Source organism: Camelus ferus, chromosome 3 (assembly GCF_009834535.1).
Source record: "Camelus ferus isolate YT-003-E chromosome 3, BCGSAC_Cfer_1.0, whole genome shotgun sequence".
Taxonomy (NCBI): domain Eukaryota; kingdom Metazoa; phylum Chordata; class Mammalia; order Artiodactyla; family Camelidae; genus Camelus; species Camelus ferus.
The window spans coordinates 92,527,049-92,542,483 of NC_045698.1; the positions used below are offsets into that span (position 1 = coordinate 92,527,049).

The following is a 15,435-nucleotide window of genomic DNA, read 5'->3' on the forward strand; positions in this document are numbered from 1 at the left end:
AGCAAGGAAGCCTTACGACTTCCTCCAGCTCCTGCCAGGCTGCACAGATGGCTGGGCGAGGCCACGCAGATCCATGTTAAGTCGGCCTACTCCTGGCCTTGTCCCTCTGTCTGAGTGCTGCCCTCTGAGGCCCCACCGGTCAGCCATCCCCCTCGTGACAGCCTCCTGACTCACCCCAAGTCTGTTGCCCTTTCGGGACCACACCCTGACCCTACCTGTCCAGGACCCTTTCTCCTCCCTCTCTGTCTGGTTTTCTCCAGCTCTGTGTTCAGGCCTCACTCGAATGTCCCTTCCAGATCTCTCGGGGGAGAGGAGGTCCTCCCTGCCAAGCCTGCTCCCAGTGATTCTCTGTCCTATCCCCTACTTTGTTGATTTGGTGGGTGCTCTCTTTCCCAGCCACCTGCTGTCAGACTACAAGCTGCCTGCTGGTTGGGCCTGGGGGTCCAGCTGTGTCCTCTGCTTGCCCCAGAGTGGGCTCTGGTCATGTTGGTTGGCCTCACGTTTTCCTCCTTCTAATCCTCCCAATCTTCATCTGAACCTTTCCTCACGCGTGGCCCCCCTGCCCTGGCCAGGCTCCTCCGGAATGTTCTGGTGGCCAGCCTGCCCCCCTCAATGAACCCTGCCCTCCACGTGTGCCTCTGTGTGGCCCCTGCCCAGACGCTCCCTGCTTTCCGAGCCTGGCCCACACCAGCGCCAGGGCAGACATGCCAGTCTTCCCACGTGCTCCAGTAACCTGCTGCTGCCTCTCCTGGGGCTGGCCTGAGTCGGGGAGCTGGGATCTCAGTGCTTAGTGGTTCTGACCCAGAGGCCAGCCTCTCAGACTGCAGGGCCCAGCGTGGGGGCCTCAAGCTGCCAGAGGCTTCAGTTTTCAGCAGCACATGCTGTGTCCTCCTCTGTAGGTGTCGGCTTTGTAATGTGGCCTCAGGCAGGAGGGAGGTGGCCATGGAGGCCCAGCAGGGCCTGTGCCAGAGTCTGAGAAGAAGTGCAGACCCACATTCTGTGCTAACGAATTATTCCCCAAGGTGCACAGCTCTTCACAGAGAGGGCAAGGCTGACCTCCTAGCTGAGGGCAGGAGCTGTGGGGTTGAGCCTGGACCTCTCTCAGTGGGGTCTGCTGCCACCACTGGGGATGTGGCTGTGGGCCGAGGAGTAATGCTGAGCGGAGCCCTCATCTCCACACGCAGCTGTCAGGGGTGGAGGAAAGTGGGCAGTGAGCAGGAGACCTAGCAGAACACTTACCCTGAGGAGGCACAAGGGCAGTTAGTGGCCCTGGAGCAGAATGAGCTCAATGGGACAAACAGCTTTGTCTTCATTAAGGGAGCATTAGGCCCACGTGGCATCAGGGGCTCACCTCACAGCCCAGTCCCTCCTCCAGCAGATCAGGGACTCTGGGCTGCTGGGGCAGCCCCAGGGTGCCCTCTGGCTTGGTCTGGCCTGTCTGGTGCTCGCCCACCAGCAGTCCCAGCTTGGGGCCCCGACAAGGTACTTCCTTTGCTTCCCCTGGGGACAGGTAAAGGCCCTCTGGGACCCTTGGTGACAGTCACATTGTGTCTGGATCCCTCTGCTTGCCAGGTGTATTTATTTCTCCATATACTTCATCCTCCTCACGAACAAAGATTTACCAAGGGCTTTCCAGGTGCCAGACTCCCTGCTAGGCATGAGCATAACACTTTCTGGCCTCATGAAGCCTGTGGACTAATGTGGGCCGGATGACAATAATGTGGCAAAGAGTGACGGAGGCAGGGAGGGAGGGTCTGGGAACACACAGAAATCTTCATCATCACCGTCTCACCTCCATCACTGACCTGCCTGGTTAGTGACTACTTAGCACTTACCATATACAAGGCACCATTCTAATCACTTTACATGCATTATCTCATTTAGTCCTGAGTAACCCTGTGTGGTGGTTATTATGTGCATTTTACAGATAAGGAACTTAAAGCTCAGCTTAACCTCTGGTAATGACCTTTCCAAGATCACACAGCTAGTAACATGGCAGAACAAGGATTTGAACCAGGTCAGACTCAGTCCACACTCAACCACCAGGCCACAGTCTTGTTACTGTGTAGAGATGAACCCAGGCCCATTGGCACACAGAGGAAAGTGTATGGATTTTGGTAGAGGGAAGAGAATTAAGGAAGACTTCCTGGAGGAAGAGACCACTGAGCTGGGACTTGAAATTCAGGGAAACCCATTGTGGGGACAGTGAGAATCTCCTTTCTAGAGAGTGCTGATGAGTTGCAAAGTATGTTTAGATGCATGAGACTCTTTTGGAATCAGGCATTTGGGTTCAGCTCTGGTTCTCCCACCTGCTGGCTGTGTGACTTATGTTAGCTACTTAACTTCTCTGAGTTTCAGTTTTTTTCCATCTGTAAAACTGGGACATAATACACAGTGCTGACATATGATAAATGTTAGGTTTCATTTTGTGCGACTTGAGTAGTAAGACTTCATTCCTAACTAAAGCGATATTAACAAGTAAAAAACCATTCATATGGCACAGTCACTTTGGCTGCAGGGCCACATAGCAAGCTCACGTCGAAGCCTCCTAGGAGTCCCTCTCTCTACTGGAGATGAGGAGAAAGCACCTCCACCTCTGTCCTTGGGAGGGAGTGGTGAGACAGCTCCTCTGTCTTCCAGTTTCTAATTCCTCTTTTGGCGCCTCCAATTTAGCCATTTTATGCCTTTGAGCAAATGAAACACCAAGGGCAGTGAATCAGTTTTTTCTGCCACTTGATTTGCAAGTCATGTGTGAAGGAACCAGTTTCTCTCCCTTTGGGGTTAGGGGAGTCATCACAGGATAGACTTAGCCTCAGCCGACACTGAAACCAGTGCACAGGTAACTCTTACTCTCCAAAACTCAAGAGCCAAATAGATACAGGTAAAATTTTGGATAAACCCCATGCTATGTGAAATTTCACTACTCCCTATCCCAAAGTCAGGAACCAAACGAAGCAAGGTAAACCAGTATCCTCGCCAGCGGAGCTCCCTGTCTGAACTCACCCCACACAGATAAGCAGTTAGTCAGACCCGGGGAGGGATAGCTGCCGTTGTTTTATTTTACCATCCTGTTCATCGCAGGGTGGCTGTGAGGGCTGACTTAAGATAATGTGTCTGGCACAGGGTCTGGTCTGTGCAGGCATCATACATTCTGGAGGATAACGGCCTGCAAGGTGAAGCTGCACCATCCTTTCATTATGCAGCAACAATGGCAGAAAAACAGCTGTAAGTTCACCAGGTGACCACCTCCTCTGTTTTCCAGAGTTGCCCTCGATACAGAAGTGTTGCAATAGTCAGATTAAATTGCTGTTTTCCCTCCTGCTTGCCTGGATCTGAGGGAGGGCGTCTGACTCCCACGGTCAGCTCCCTGCTGACCTCCTGACATGGGTTCTCCTCCTGCACACTATGTATCCGTGATCCAGGAATGCTCACACGGGAAGCCCTTTATCCTGCACTGTTAACTGCACAAATCCTTCCTTCACATACCAGCACATTGCTCTCATAGGATTAATTAAAAGGACAAGTATCTTTCTAAAAAGCAGAAGAAACTTATAATGAATTTAAAGCAAGAGAAAGATCCTCGTTTAAACAACATGTTTTTCCCGTGATCCCAGCCCAAGCATCCAGAAAAGCGTCAAAACATGCATTATTGAAAAGATTTTTAAGCGAGCAACTTTTAGATTAATTTCTGGCAATGAACAGACAGGGCTGGCATGCATCTTGTTCACCAGTGACCCTGGAGCCCGGGTCTCTGCCTCACAGCAGGGACCACTGGTTCTGTGGCTTTTGTGGGGCAGGGTCAGAAGGAAGGGTGGAAGGCACGTTCCGAGAGGACGCTATGTCTTTAGTTCCTAGATCAGCCTGTGATTTGGAAAGCCAAAAGCAACCGGACGAGAATGTTCGGGTGATAGATGGAGGAAGAGAGAGAGGCCACCATCGCATTTCACTGCCATCAGTGTACCGAGATGGGTGATTCACAGCCTTTGCTCCTTCTAACAGAAAGAGGCTGAACTGACTTCCATGGCTAAGGGAACTTTTCCTGGGGAGGGTCACCTGTTCTGCGGAGCCAGGAGGAGGGTGCAGCCCCACCATGAACCAGCTCAAATGGGCATGGCAGCCGCCAGCCCTGAGATTGGTGGCATTGCCCTCAGCCAGCTGAAGACAATGGCAAACACCAGCCCAGCTGCAGTGAGGTCAGCTGCATAAGAAGACATTCGGGAGACCGTCCCTCCTTCCCTGGCTCAAACACTAAAATCTTGTAAACACAATCCACTTCTCCAGGGAAAAGGCCTCCAAACCCATCCTTAAATAGAGCAACCGAGTATGTGCCAGGAGTCACCCACAGACCCCACCCTGCCTGGTACCCAAGGATCCTGGCAAAACAGAAACTGAAAAATACAACTTTAAAGTCTCAACCTTTGCCAACTCCAGTTTTGAAAATTAAATCCAAAATATTGTTGCTGAAACGTTTGAGATATTACTTTCTGAGTTTTAGTGAGGTTTCTTTAATGCCACTGATTTCTGGGTAATAAGTTGTCCCTCTATGTCTCATTTCAATTACTATTTAACATTCACTGAACCATACATCTATTCCCAGAGCGATGGGAATTTAGCTTAGAGTTCCTGTGACTTTGAAAAACCACTGATCCCATGTGCTCCGAGTGGCCGAGTGTTGGGCCTTTACAGTCGGGTTAACTCATTTTGCGGCTTCCTTAATGGCTGTGAGTTTACATTTTATGGCATATCTATTATTTGGGTTGAGCTGTGATGAATGGTTTGGCTGCCTGGTTCAAAACAAGTCCAAGGCGACAGCAGAATCTAGTTTGCTTTAAAAATGATGATTATAAAGCTTTTCAAATAATAATCCAGGAAAGAGGGAAACAGCACGTTTCTCTGCATGAGACCTATGGCTGGAGGTGAAGAAGATGACTCCTCTTCTTTTCCACGGGGAGCTCCTGCTTATAAGGACCTTCATCAGGGAGGCCTCGTCTTTCATCAGGGATGCTGCTGTTTCCTCGAGAGCAGAGCCAATGGCTCCTGCTTGGCCCCAGACTAGTTCCCAGGAAGCAGGCTCATGGGTCAGAGGCTTCTGTGGCACCAGGTACCAGGAAGGGGCCTGACCAGCGCCATTCTCTGCATGATGATGCCATCATGGGACATCTGAGTGGTGACAACCTTAAAGCCCAGCCTTGGCCCTGGCTCTTCAGAGGCACTGATCTTTTCCTTCACTCCTTTTGCAGAGGGGCCTGAGCATTTTGCAGACAAAGCATTGCTGGGAATGTCTTAGAACTGTCCCCAGACAGCATGCTGCTGCTTCCCTAATGGGGGGGCTGCTTGCCCTGTCACCTTCCCCGACGTCTGCTCTTTTCTGGTTCATGATCTGTGAGATTAGCATCATCAAGGGGGATCAGTTCAGGGAAGGTGGATGGAAAGGATATTTCAGGGGGTGGATGCTGAGGAAGGAGGGGAGGGAGAGTCTTTCCCAGAGTGTGCAGGTCTGTGCCTAACATTGGGCAATCCTGAGGGAAAAAATGGCCTAGCCCTTCTGCAGCACCTGTGTAAATTTCTATGTTGTAAATACTCCCACTGTGGCTGATTGAAAGCTACTGACTGTTTAACTGTTTGCCTTGCAGAAGTCCTGAAAAATCTAACAATCGCCTCATAATTGAGCTAGGTCTCCAGAGTTGCTGATACTTCCGTACATTCTAAAATTTAGAGATTTATTTCAGGGAGTAAGCTCCTCAGTCCATAAACACTTCCCACAGCAGATGGAGCCTTTCAGGCATTCACACCTAATTATGAATCACTACCTGTAGGTAAGAGTTTCAACGGAGGCAGGAAAGAGGAAGATGGGGAGCCACACCCAGTCACTGTACATCAAGCAGAGCCCTGCAAATGGGGGTTGAACTTTGGTCCTGGGTAATAGAAATAGAATAGACACTGCTGTGGAAAGGCACCTTGTGCGTCAAACTCACGGACATTTTCCACAAGGAAGAATCACACTCGATTCTCTCCTCTGAGGGTATATGAGTACCTCTCCTAGCTGCCACAAGACCCCTTCTTGCCAACAAATCACGAGGGCTCCTTCTCAGGCCTTGTGAATATCGGGGATAACAACAGCACACAGAGGTGTCAACACGAAGCAGGAATGTCTTCCTGAAAAATGGAACTGCAGGCACAGACTGGGGTCAGGGCCGAGGATGCCCGGACCTGTAGTTCAGAGTACTCAGGGCACCCTGGGGATCTCATACCTGCTTCCCCAATTTCCAGGCCTGCAGTTAGGAGCTGTGAGCTTGCAGGTCATGTCCAAGTGCGCCTCACACAGGGCACACACACTACGTGCTTTAAGCAGGGCCTGAATGCTGTTTGACATAAAGGGCTTCATCTCCTTGGTACCTCTTGTCTTGAGTTAGGGCTCTGCACCGCCTTCCCTCTCCTCTCTGCTGACCTTGTCTGAGTTATCTGGGGCTCATTCTTGCATTTGCATCTCTCAGAAGCCCTGTCCCAGCTCCAGCTGTGGCTCACATGTGGTCATCTTTGGAGGAGCACCTCAGGGAGATGACCTAGGTCCTTAAGTCATCCTACCAGGGCATTGTACGCACCAGTGACCCCAGCGCAGGCCCACTCCGAGCACCTCCTCTATTTTCACATAGAGCATCTCTCTTCTCTCTTCTCCCTTCTCCAGGGATTCCCCTGCCTCTCTTCAAGCTGGATCCTCACTCTCCATCGTCCTTATTAGTGACTTCTCCCTCTCCTACCTGGCCAAGCCTCCAGGATCCTCCTGCAGGATCTGCCCCCAGGTGCAGTTCCCCGACGGGGCCGCGGCACTATCTGAGGATATCCTAAAATCTGCTCCCTCCACACGCAGTCATGGAATCCCCCAGAGATCAGAAGTGCCCTCCCAATCATGCTGAAATCTCAGTCCTGGGTTCCCCACACAAAAGCAGCAGTGAGAAGAGCCCTTATCCAAAGGGAGCAGAGTCAGTCCCCCCTCTCCCACCCACCTTACTCTTTTCTTAAAACTCAGGCTTATTGCAAAACAAATTCAACTGCATTCACCTATAAAAGAAAGCAACCTTAGAAATAACCAAGGACAGACTCCAGACCCTTGACATCATTTTGGTGTGGGACCTGTGCCCACCGGGAGCCCCAGCTGGGGCCTGACTTACGGAAGGCTGTGTAGAACTCGTGGAGGGTCAGGGAGCCGTCTCTGTTGTAGTCATCAAATTGCAGGAGGTCGTCTGGCGAGCACCCCAGGAAGTCCTCCTCCAGGTCCTGCCCCTCCAACACGTGCTGTGGGTGAGAAGGGAGCAAGGCCAAAGCCAGGAGTGAGTTCAGAGCTGTGGGCATTGTTGGTAAATGGCTCAGGCCAAATGGGACTGTGGTCACTGGCCTGGTGGGGCAGGAGGGGAGAGGACTCCAGCAACAGCTCAGAGGGCCACGGTTGATGTTTAATAGATGAAAAAACAGGCTCAGAGAGGGAAGGGGCCTTCCTAAGGTCACACAGTGATTGGGGCTGAGTAGGGATTAGCATTCAGGTCTTTTCCCTGTCTGGGCAAACAGACACCATGGTCTGAGATGTGAAGGATCCTTGCAGTCACCTGGTCTACCCCTTCGTGTTATAGATAGGGAAAGAGAAAAGAAGGCACCTGATCAAATAACCCCAGCAAACAGTGGCTGAACTCAGCAGCTCCCAGCTGTGTAGAGCTGGACAGTCCCTGCTCCATCAGTGCACCCCTCCCCACCCACTACCAGTCCTCACCAACCTCAGGGCAGTGCCTCCTAGCCACAGCACAGCCCACAAAAGAGGAAGCTGCCATTCTGCTGACCTAGGCCTAGCCCCCATCTCTTCCTGCCTTCTCCTGCCAGGAACGCAAACCACCACCCTTGGGATTCTGTCTTGGGGACCACGGGCAGGCCCTTGTGAAGTCCTCTCAGGATATGGCCTGGACTGCAGGGCTCAGAGGCCCCCCAAGCCTGACCAGTCACCTTTTGGTGTATGTGTCTGGAACTAGAGTCCTGCAAGGACAATCTCAGAAGAAAGAAAATGATTTTATTTTACTTGGTGGGTGAGGGGAGGGGAATAAAGGCATTTTCTCTTTACTCAACAGTCTCAGCTGGGCCTGCTATATTAAAGGCAATTTAATGTGATAATGTTAAAAAAAATGACCCTTCACCCAGCAAGTAAGAGTGTTCGATAAAAGGGAGATCAACCATAACGCCCGAAATCAATCTTCCAAAGATGAAAATTTCCCTTTGTCTATTTCTGCATTGGAAATTGATTAACTTTTCATATGATCAACACGTTTTTCCCTGACGCCTCTGACTCAGTGTCAAGGAAAGGCCCCCTTTAGCAGGGCCCTGCTTGGCAGATTTATGAAATGGACTTTAAATACATTAAATTTTAAAGAGGAAATCATAGTCCAATTACCACGCTTGTTAATGGCTTCAGGTGCCTTGGGGCACTTCCCTGGCCAGGTTAGAGCAACGTGCCCAGGAAGGTTCTGTTTACCTGGCAGCTACCCAGGAATCATGTGGGCCAGGGGTGCCACAAACCCCTAGCTGCCTCTGTCCAGGGCGAGTCAAAGCTGCCAGCCCTTGGTGCACCCCACACAGCCTGCAGGAGGGGAATGGCCATATGGCTCTTCCTGCAGGTAACTGTAACTAACAGGACCTGGCCCTCCCCAGAGCAGCATGGGTCAGCTGTGGGTCCCTGGCACTGCCCCCTGGGGTCTTAGCCATAGCTGGGGGCTGAGGGCTGATGGAGGTGGTGACATGCAGGCTGGCCTGTGCCTGGGAGGCCTCCTGGGGCACAGGCCTTGGATGGGTTTGCATGTGTTGCCCTGGTGTGGGTGAGTAGAGTGAGGTCTGCAAGTGTCTTAGGATCCCTGGTTTCCAACGTGCTCCCTGCAAGCAGGCTCTGGACTGGCTGGACTCGAGAAGGGGACCCTGTGTGGTGAAGTGTCTGGGTGATTGCTCAGTATTGAGGTTTTGTGGGTACCTGCTGTCCCCACAGACCTTGAGGGGATCAAATGGAGTCTTGGGGTGGGAGCCCTCCCCCATGGTGCCCCCTGTACTGGGAGGACAGCAGGTCCAGATTCGTACATCTGCCCTCCTGGGTTTTGTCTGAGTTCATCATGTCCCAGGCAGCGCACTCCTCAGGCAAGGTGCTTGATTTCTTGGATTCGGGGCTTCCTTATCTAAAAATATCTGTGAAGTGGGATAACAGTAGCACCCACCTCAGAGCAGAGGGTGGCTGAAATGTTCAAGGAGGAAACAGTGACAACAATAAAGGTGATTACGATACTAATGATAATCACTGTCACCTACTGAGAACGTACGCCGTGCAAGCAAGCAGGCTGGGCCGTGGGCTGCTGCCGCCTGGACGTCGCAGAGTGGCAAGGTCCAAGGGGGCGAGGACCTGGGGATGTCCGGGTTACCGCTCCAAAAGTGTGTGGTGGAAATGAGCCTGCTTCCTTTTAACCTTCCTGCTGAGGCAAGTGAAAGACTCAGGAAGAAAAGACTTATTTCCTAATGAAAACATCAGAGCCCAGCCCCGCTGAAGTGTTTTGCCAGCTAGCTGAGAGGGCCTCAGAGCTTGTTTGTAAATATTGGCTAAATGTGGCTGGTGGGAAGGAGACAGCGACATGGTTCTGTTTGTCAGATATTCTCAGAGGGTTGAACAGGCGCTCTGACTCCCGGGAGACGGCTTTTTCCTGCAGGAGCGGGGCCTCCTCGGCGGCTCGTTACAGAGTCAGTTACAAAGGACTCTCCCCACGTGGCTCTCCCGCTTCTCTTGGTCCACACACTGCATGGAACACCTCATTCCTCTGCAATGTGATTTCCACCGCGTGCTATACCCACCTGGGCCAGTTCAGAGCTGCTGAGGTGGCCGTCCCCATCTGCATCCAAGTCCTTAAACAGAGATTCCACCAGGAGGCGCTTCTGGGAGGCAGGGTCTTGTCTGCTGCCCCCTTCATGGAGCGGCTGCAGGCGGGTCTGCAGTGCCAGAAGGACCTTCTTCAGGCGGGCATAGTTGGCCATGGTGCATGGGTCACCTGGAAGAGAAGATGGGGTTATTGCAGCGAGACTCCTCCCTCAGTATCCAGAGAACGTCCATCCACCCCACCCATAAACAGTCACTGGGCACCCACTACGTGTAGTGCAGGCTGCACCCGGAGTAGATGGGGCTGGTTCATCATCTGCCTACCAGTCCATCCCATAAATATTTACTGAGCCCTGGATACATGCTACATATGATGCAAATGCTGGAAAGAGCCTGTTTGTTCATCTTGGAAATGTTTCTTGAACACCTACTCCATGCCAGACACAGTGATGCCAGACGGAGGGGACATTTGTCGGGGGAACTCCCATCGGCAGCCCCACAGCTGCCTGAGGAAAGCCGGCCCCAATTCCATTTCGTAATAGCTCGTCTTTGCCTTAATCCCACCTTAAAGGCTGCTTTGGAATCCTTGGCCTCGTAGACGAGGGAGGTCTAGTTAACAGGACTAATAAGCCCTGCTTACAGTAATTAGGTACACTCCCAGAGCTGGAGTACTTAAAAATGGACATGTGTACACAAGCCTACGACCAAGAAACAAAAGGCAGCTTTAAGAAATTAAAATCGAGGCACCACAGCCCATTACTCTTAGGCCTTTTATCACAGGTGTGCTCGCTTCGCAGCATCAGAACCACGCAGCGTTTTAGCAAATGAGGCCTGGGATGCACCGCGACGTGACATAGTTTATCTTGCTGGTAACGGGCCACGAGGTGTTTCCTTGCAGGACTGCACCATGAATAGGGGCTGCCAGGCTGTTAGCAGAGCAGGGCATCCCCTCCAGCCCCACTTCCTAATCTCCCGGGATGGAGTATGTGCTTCCAGCACCTGGCTTGGCTGAGTCCTAGAGAACAGGTGTGAGCTCCTCCCCAGCCATTCCAGGACGAAGCCTGTGCGCTGTTGGGAGGGGAGTGTCTGGGGTCTGGAGTTTTTCCCCTTAATTCCAAGGCCAGCTCTGGGCACCAGCTAATAACTCAGGGTTGGAGAGTCAGTATAAAGCACTGAAGGAGAGCACTGGCTCTGGAGTCCGCCAGGCTTGAGTCCTGGCTGTGCAGACTGAATGTGTACCTTGTACAAGGTGCCTCAGTGATTTCATCTGTGAAGTGGGGAGAACGGTGCCGCCCATATAGGGGTGTTCGGAGAGTTGAATAAGATATACATATAAAAGGCACAGCACTGACTTGGCACTGAGTAAGCGCTCAGAAAATCATAGCTCCTCTCTCCCTTAGTTATTGGAACCGCATTTGCTGAAGAGCAAGGAACTGGGAAGCTGCTTGGTGCAGAGAGGGCTAACGGGGAAATCTGTTTTCTCTGCCTCCCTCACCGGACAAGCCTGGACGGTCCAACCACTTTCTCTTGTGCTTTTTTGTGTTTTGAAATTTTCTACCCACTTGTGGTCAATTGATTCTTGTCAGAAACAGATGCCCGTTACCATTTCCTCCTGCATGTTTATTTAGAAAAAAAATCAATTGCTGTGTTCAATATAATCAAATCTATTTGTTCTCTGAGAGTTTTCCTGCTCTGACAAGACCAGCTCGCCCTTCCCCCTAAGCTTGCTGGCATCCCTCTTTGGCCAGGTAGGATAGCCATTCCTGGAAGCGCTTAGGGTCCCCAGTTGGCAAACGTGATTCTTAAGTCCATACCGCTGCACAGTGTTGCAAATAGTGGCTTTGTCCCACGATAACACGCTCCCACCCAGGGGAAGACGTGGTAGGCCACGTCTGGGCCATTCTCCTGAGCCTACATAAAGGTCAGTCTGGGGAAAGGATGAGAAGAGTTTTGCCCAAATCTTGTCCCCTAGCCTCCAAGGGGGTGAAACCAGTCCTGGCCTATGGACAGAAGTGGGATGTGGTATGTGAGTGAAGACAGAAGCTCTGGTGGATATGGTGATCGAAGTCTCTGGGTGGAGGATCCCAGGGACCTGGGCTGGAGGGCCTGTCAGGCTTTCCTGGGGACAGGCATTCATGCCCAGAGGCCGGGGAGCCTGTGCACACAGTGGATGGATATGGGGCTGATAGGAGGCTCGACTCAATGCTAGCATACAATTAGGCTCCACACTAAGAACACAGTCCAGCAGGGCCACCCGAAGGATGTGCCCCACCAGGTCAGATGGGCAGAGGCATCTCATCCTCGCTGGTCCTCCCAACCAGCCCCCCATCTTCCTTATAGCCCTTGGTGGGCCCAGATCTCCTCTGAGCTGCCTGCTGCCCTGGGCCAGGGGTCTGCAGCTAGACAGCACTTCCCACACTGGCATCCCAGGAGAACCATGGAGGTGGGTCCTGCTGGGTGGGTTGCGTCAACCTCCCCAGGCTCTGTCCCCATTACATTCCCAGAGCTCACTGTGAGTTCACTGTGGCTTCTCTACCTTGGCCACTTCCTAGCACATGCCTCCTGGTCAGGAAGGAATGGACATGATCAGAAATCAACTTGGGGGAATGGGTGGGTGTCCCCCGTCTTCAGGGCCAGCTCCTTGAGTCCCTGTTCTGGCCTCCTGCTAGGGCCAGACCACCAGCCTCGCCCTTCCCTTCCTGTTACCAGTATTGACTCACAAACTCTGTGCCCGATGCTGGGTGGCACACTGAGGATACGATGGGCTTCCCGCCCTGGGCATCAGAGGGCCCATGGAGGGAGAGCTAAGGAGGCCAGGGTGAAGGAGGTCTCCCTAAGGATGAGACCTGCTGGATGAGGGTTCTGTGGGAGGAGGTGGCAGAGGGAAGGGAGTGCCAGGCTGCAGGGATTGCAGGGGCAAAGCTGGTGGCACCGTGTGCCTGGAGCCCCAGGGAACCTGGTGTGTCTGGGCTGGAGCGAGGTAGAAGGGGGCACAAGACAAGGCCAGAGGGAAGTATGGAGTTGAGTCAGGAAGCCAGGCCCTACAGATCATGCTTTGCAAAACTTCCTCTGTCCTTTGCTTTACCGAGCACCTCACTGTGCCTGGTGACTGCTGGACTTAGGGGTCCTGACATACATCGAGTGGCTCCTGGAAGAGAATCTGAAATCCTTCTTCATCCCAGGAGCAGTTGTACTTTATGTGAGTTTCAGCCTCAAATAGTTAAATCATTGGCCCAACGTTCCTGAGCTCCTCTAATATCCCTCCAGCTCTGGAGGGTCCATAAGCACCAGAGGAAAGACACCGTAATGGTGGCATTTCTGCACCGGTGGAGATGGGCACTTTAGATTCGAAAATCCAAACTCCCTCATCAAGTTCTTAGATATTTCATCTCCAGCAAGGACTGCCCTTTCAAAAAAAGCCTTCCCTCTTGGTTTCCAAAATGCATAGCTTCTGAGCTAGGCACGTAAAAGCACTAGTTTACTCAGTCCCAGGTTCAATTTTTCATTCATGATCCCCCCTCATCACACAGTGGGGTCAGACGAAGTAGCTCACAGAGGTGGAGCGTGGACATCTGTGAACCTGCCAGAGCTGGTCTCTAGCTAAAGGTTCCTACCCTACTGCCAGTTTTAAACCTTTATCTTATTGCAAAGGAAACATATATTCATCAAAACAAAACAAAACAAAACAAAAAAACCCAAAAAATCACTTGGAAAGTGCAGGTGAGTATAAAGAAAGAAAACAAATCACCCACAATCTCCCTCCCAGAAACTGGCTGGAGGTGAAGCCAGGTCCCCTGCACAAGTGACCCTGAGCTGTGAGTCCAGCCCTGGCTGCCTTGTCAGCTGCTCAGGCCAGAGGCCCCACCTACACAGCCTCTGTTTTCACACCTTCCTCTTCCTTTACTCGATTTGGGCAAGAGCTTCAGTACCCAAGGGCCTGGTCCTTCTCATGGTCACGCAGGTCATCACTATCCACCCACCTGGCCAGCCCACCAGGAGACGACAAGCTGAGGGTGGAGTGAGAAACGACTTCAGCAGCACTGGCTCTGCGAGCGAGCGTGCTGCCCTGGGGGTGGGGGTAGAGGTCACCCTGGGGGTGGGGGTAGGGGTGGCATTTACCGCTCCCTCCAGGGCTGTTTACCTGAATCTCCACCCGGCTTTCTTTTCCTGCATTGTGGCTGCTGCTGAGACATGGCCCGATCTAAACTGGCATCCCCCCGCTTCAGAATTCTTGGTGCTCCTCCCCTTTGGAGGGAAGGTCCCTGGAGGGGGGACGGCAGAGGCCTAGGGACCACAACACTCCTCCCAGGTGCCCCCACCATGGGGGCTGATGATGACGATGGTGAAAAAGGCAACACCCAGCCCAGCCGGTCCTGGGAGCCTGGAGCCAAGGACTCTATGGCCTGGCCTCACTCTTGATCCAGGGAGGGTGGGGCTTCCAGAGACTGGAGAGGAGGATGTTTGTGTATGATGCTGAGGTCTGTGCCCTGAACGAGCTCACCTGGGGCTGCCCAGTCGGGACCTGTAGGAGACCTGCTGCATGTGTGGGCAGGACTAAGGATTTGTACTAACCACATGCTTGGAAAGTCATTGAGTGTATCCTTTGTATCTTGGTGGTTTCTAGGTAAAGAAAACTTTGCTTCATTATAACATGGGGATTGTTGGGTCTCCCTGGTGAGCTTGGCCAAGTCAAAGCCTTCTGATGAGGCTTGGAGAGTCCCAGGGAAAATGCCTGCAGACCCAGCGCTCACCGTGCTCTGATCAAATCCGACAACGCAGGCCTGCTGGTGCCTTCTCCTGGGCTCTCTCCCCTCCTCTTCTCTCTGTTCCTGTGGGGCTCGCTCAGCACCCTCCCACTCACACAGAGAACCGCCTCCCTCCAACTTTCTCACTTGTCCTCCCTATACCTATGGAATGTTCTTTTGTGCGAGACTTGGACCTGTCTTAGTTTGGGCTCCTGCAGAGCAGCCTCTGAGAGGAGGACGGAGGGTGAGCAGTGCCTTTGGGGAGGATCCTAAGAAGTGCAGGAAGGAAGAAGGGAGACTGGGGAGGGCGGAAGGCCAACACAGGGTGGGGTGCCACTGAGGGCGCCTGGAGCTCAGCCTGTGGGACCTTGGAGAGATGAAGTTGAGCACAACACGTAGCTGCTCCACTGAGATCCCAGGGGGCAGGGTGCCCTTCCGCCAACTTCCAGCCCTTGTCGGCTGAGGGTTGCTCCCGGGGCATAACCCCCGTCTGATCCAGCACTTCTGGCCTCCCCAAGTGAGGCCAGGCTGCCCTCAGGCTGACGATGAGGTTGGATGCTATTTACAAGTGTTACCGGGAATAATCCACCAAAGCTGCACGGAACGTCTGGGTTGACTGCGGGAATCTGGATGGGGTGTTATCAGCGTCTGTTACATCCCTCTGTGGGACTGCAAGCTCCAAGCCGCTGGGACGGCACTGGACAGACAAACATGTGGCATTACAGTGTTAAATGCTTGTGAATGTGGTTAAGAAACCAGTCCTGTGGCTCCAGGGCAGAATCATTAAGAAGCCAGGGTGACTTT

The 15,435-nt window shown here is 52.6% G+C and overlaps 1 protein-coding gene across 3 annotated transcripts in view; it reads right to left on the reverse strand.

The window, feature by feature from the left end:
* FSTL4 (follistatin like 4) overlaps window positions 1-15,435 on the reverse strand; it is a 379,618-nt gene that overhangs the window by 120,473 nt on the left and 243,710 nt on the right. For all 3 annotated transcript variants that reach the window (XM_032476734.1, XM_032476733.1, XM_032476732.1), the window contains exons 5-6: window positions 9,865-10,058; window positions 7,170-7,293 (exon numbers count right to left, since the gene is read on the reverse strand). In XM_032476734.1, the coding sequence (XP_032332625.1) occupies window positions 7,170-7,293; window positions 9,865-10,058 (318 nt within the window). The remainder of the gene's footprint in view (window positions 1-7,169; window positions 7,294-9,864; window positions 10,059-15,435) is intronic.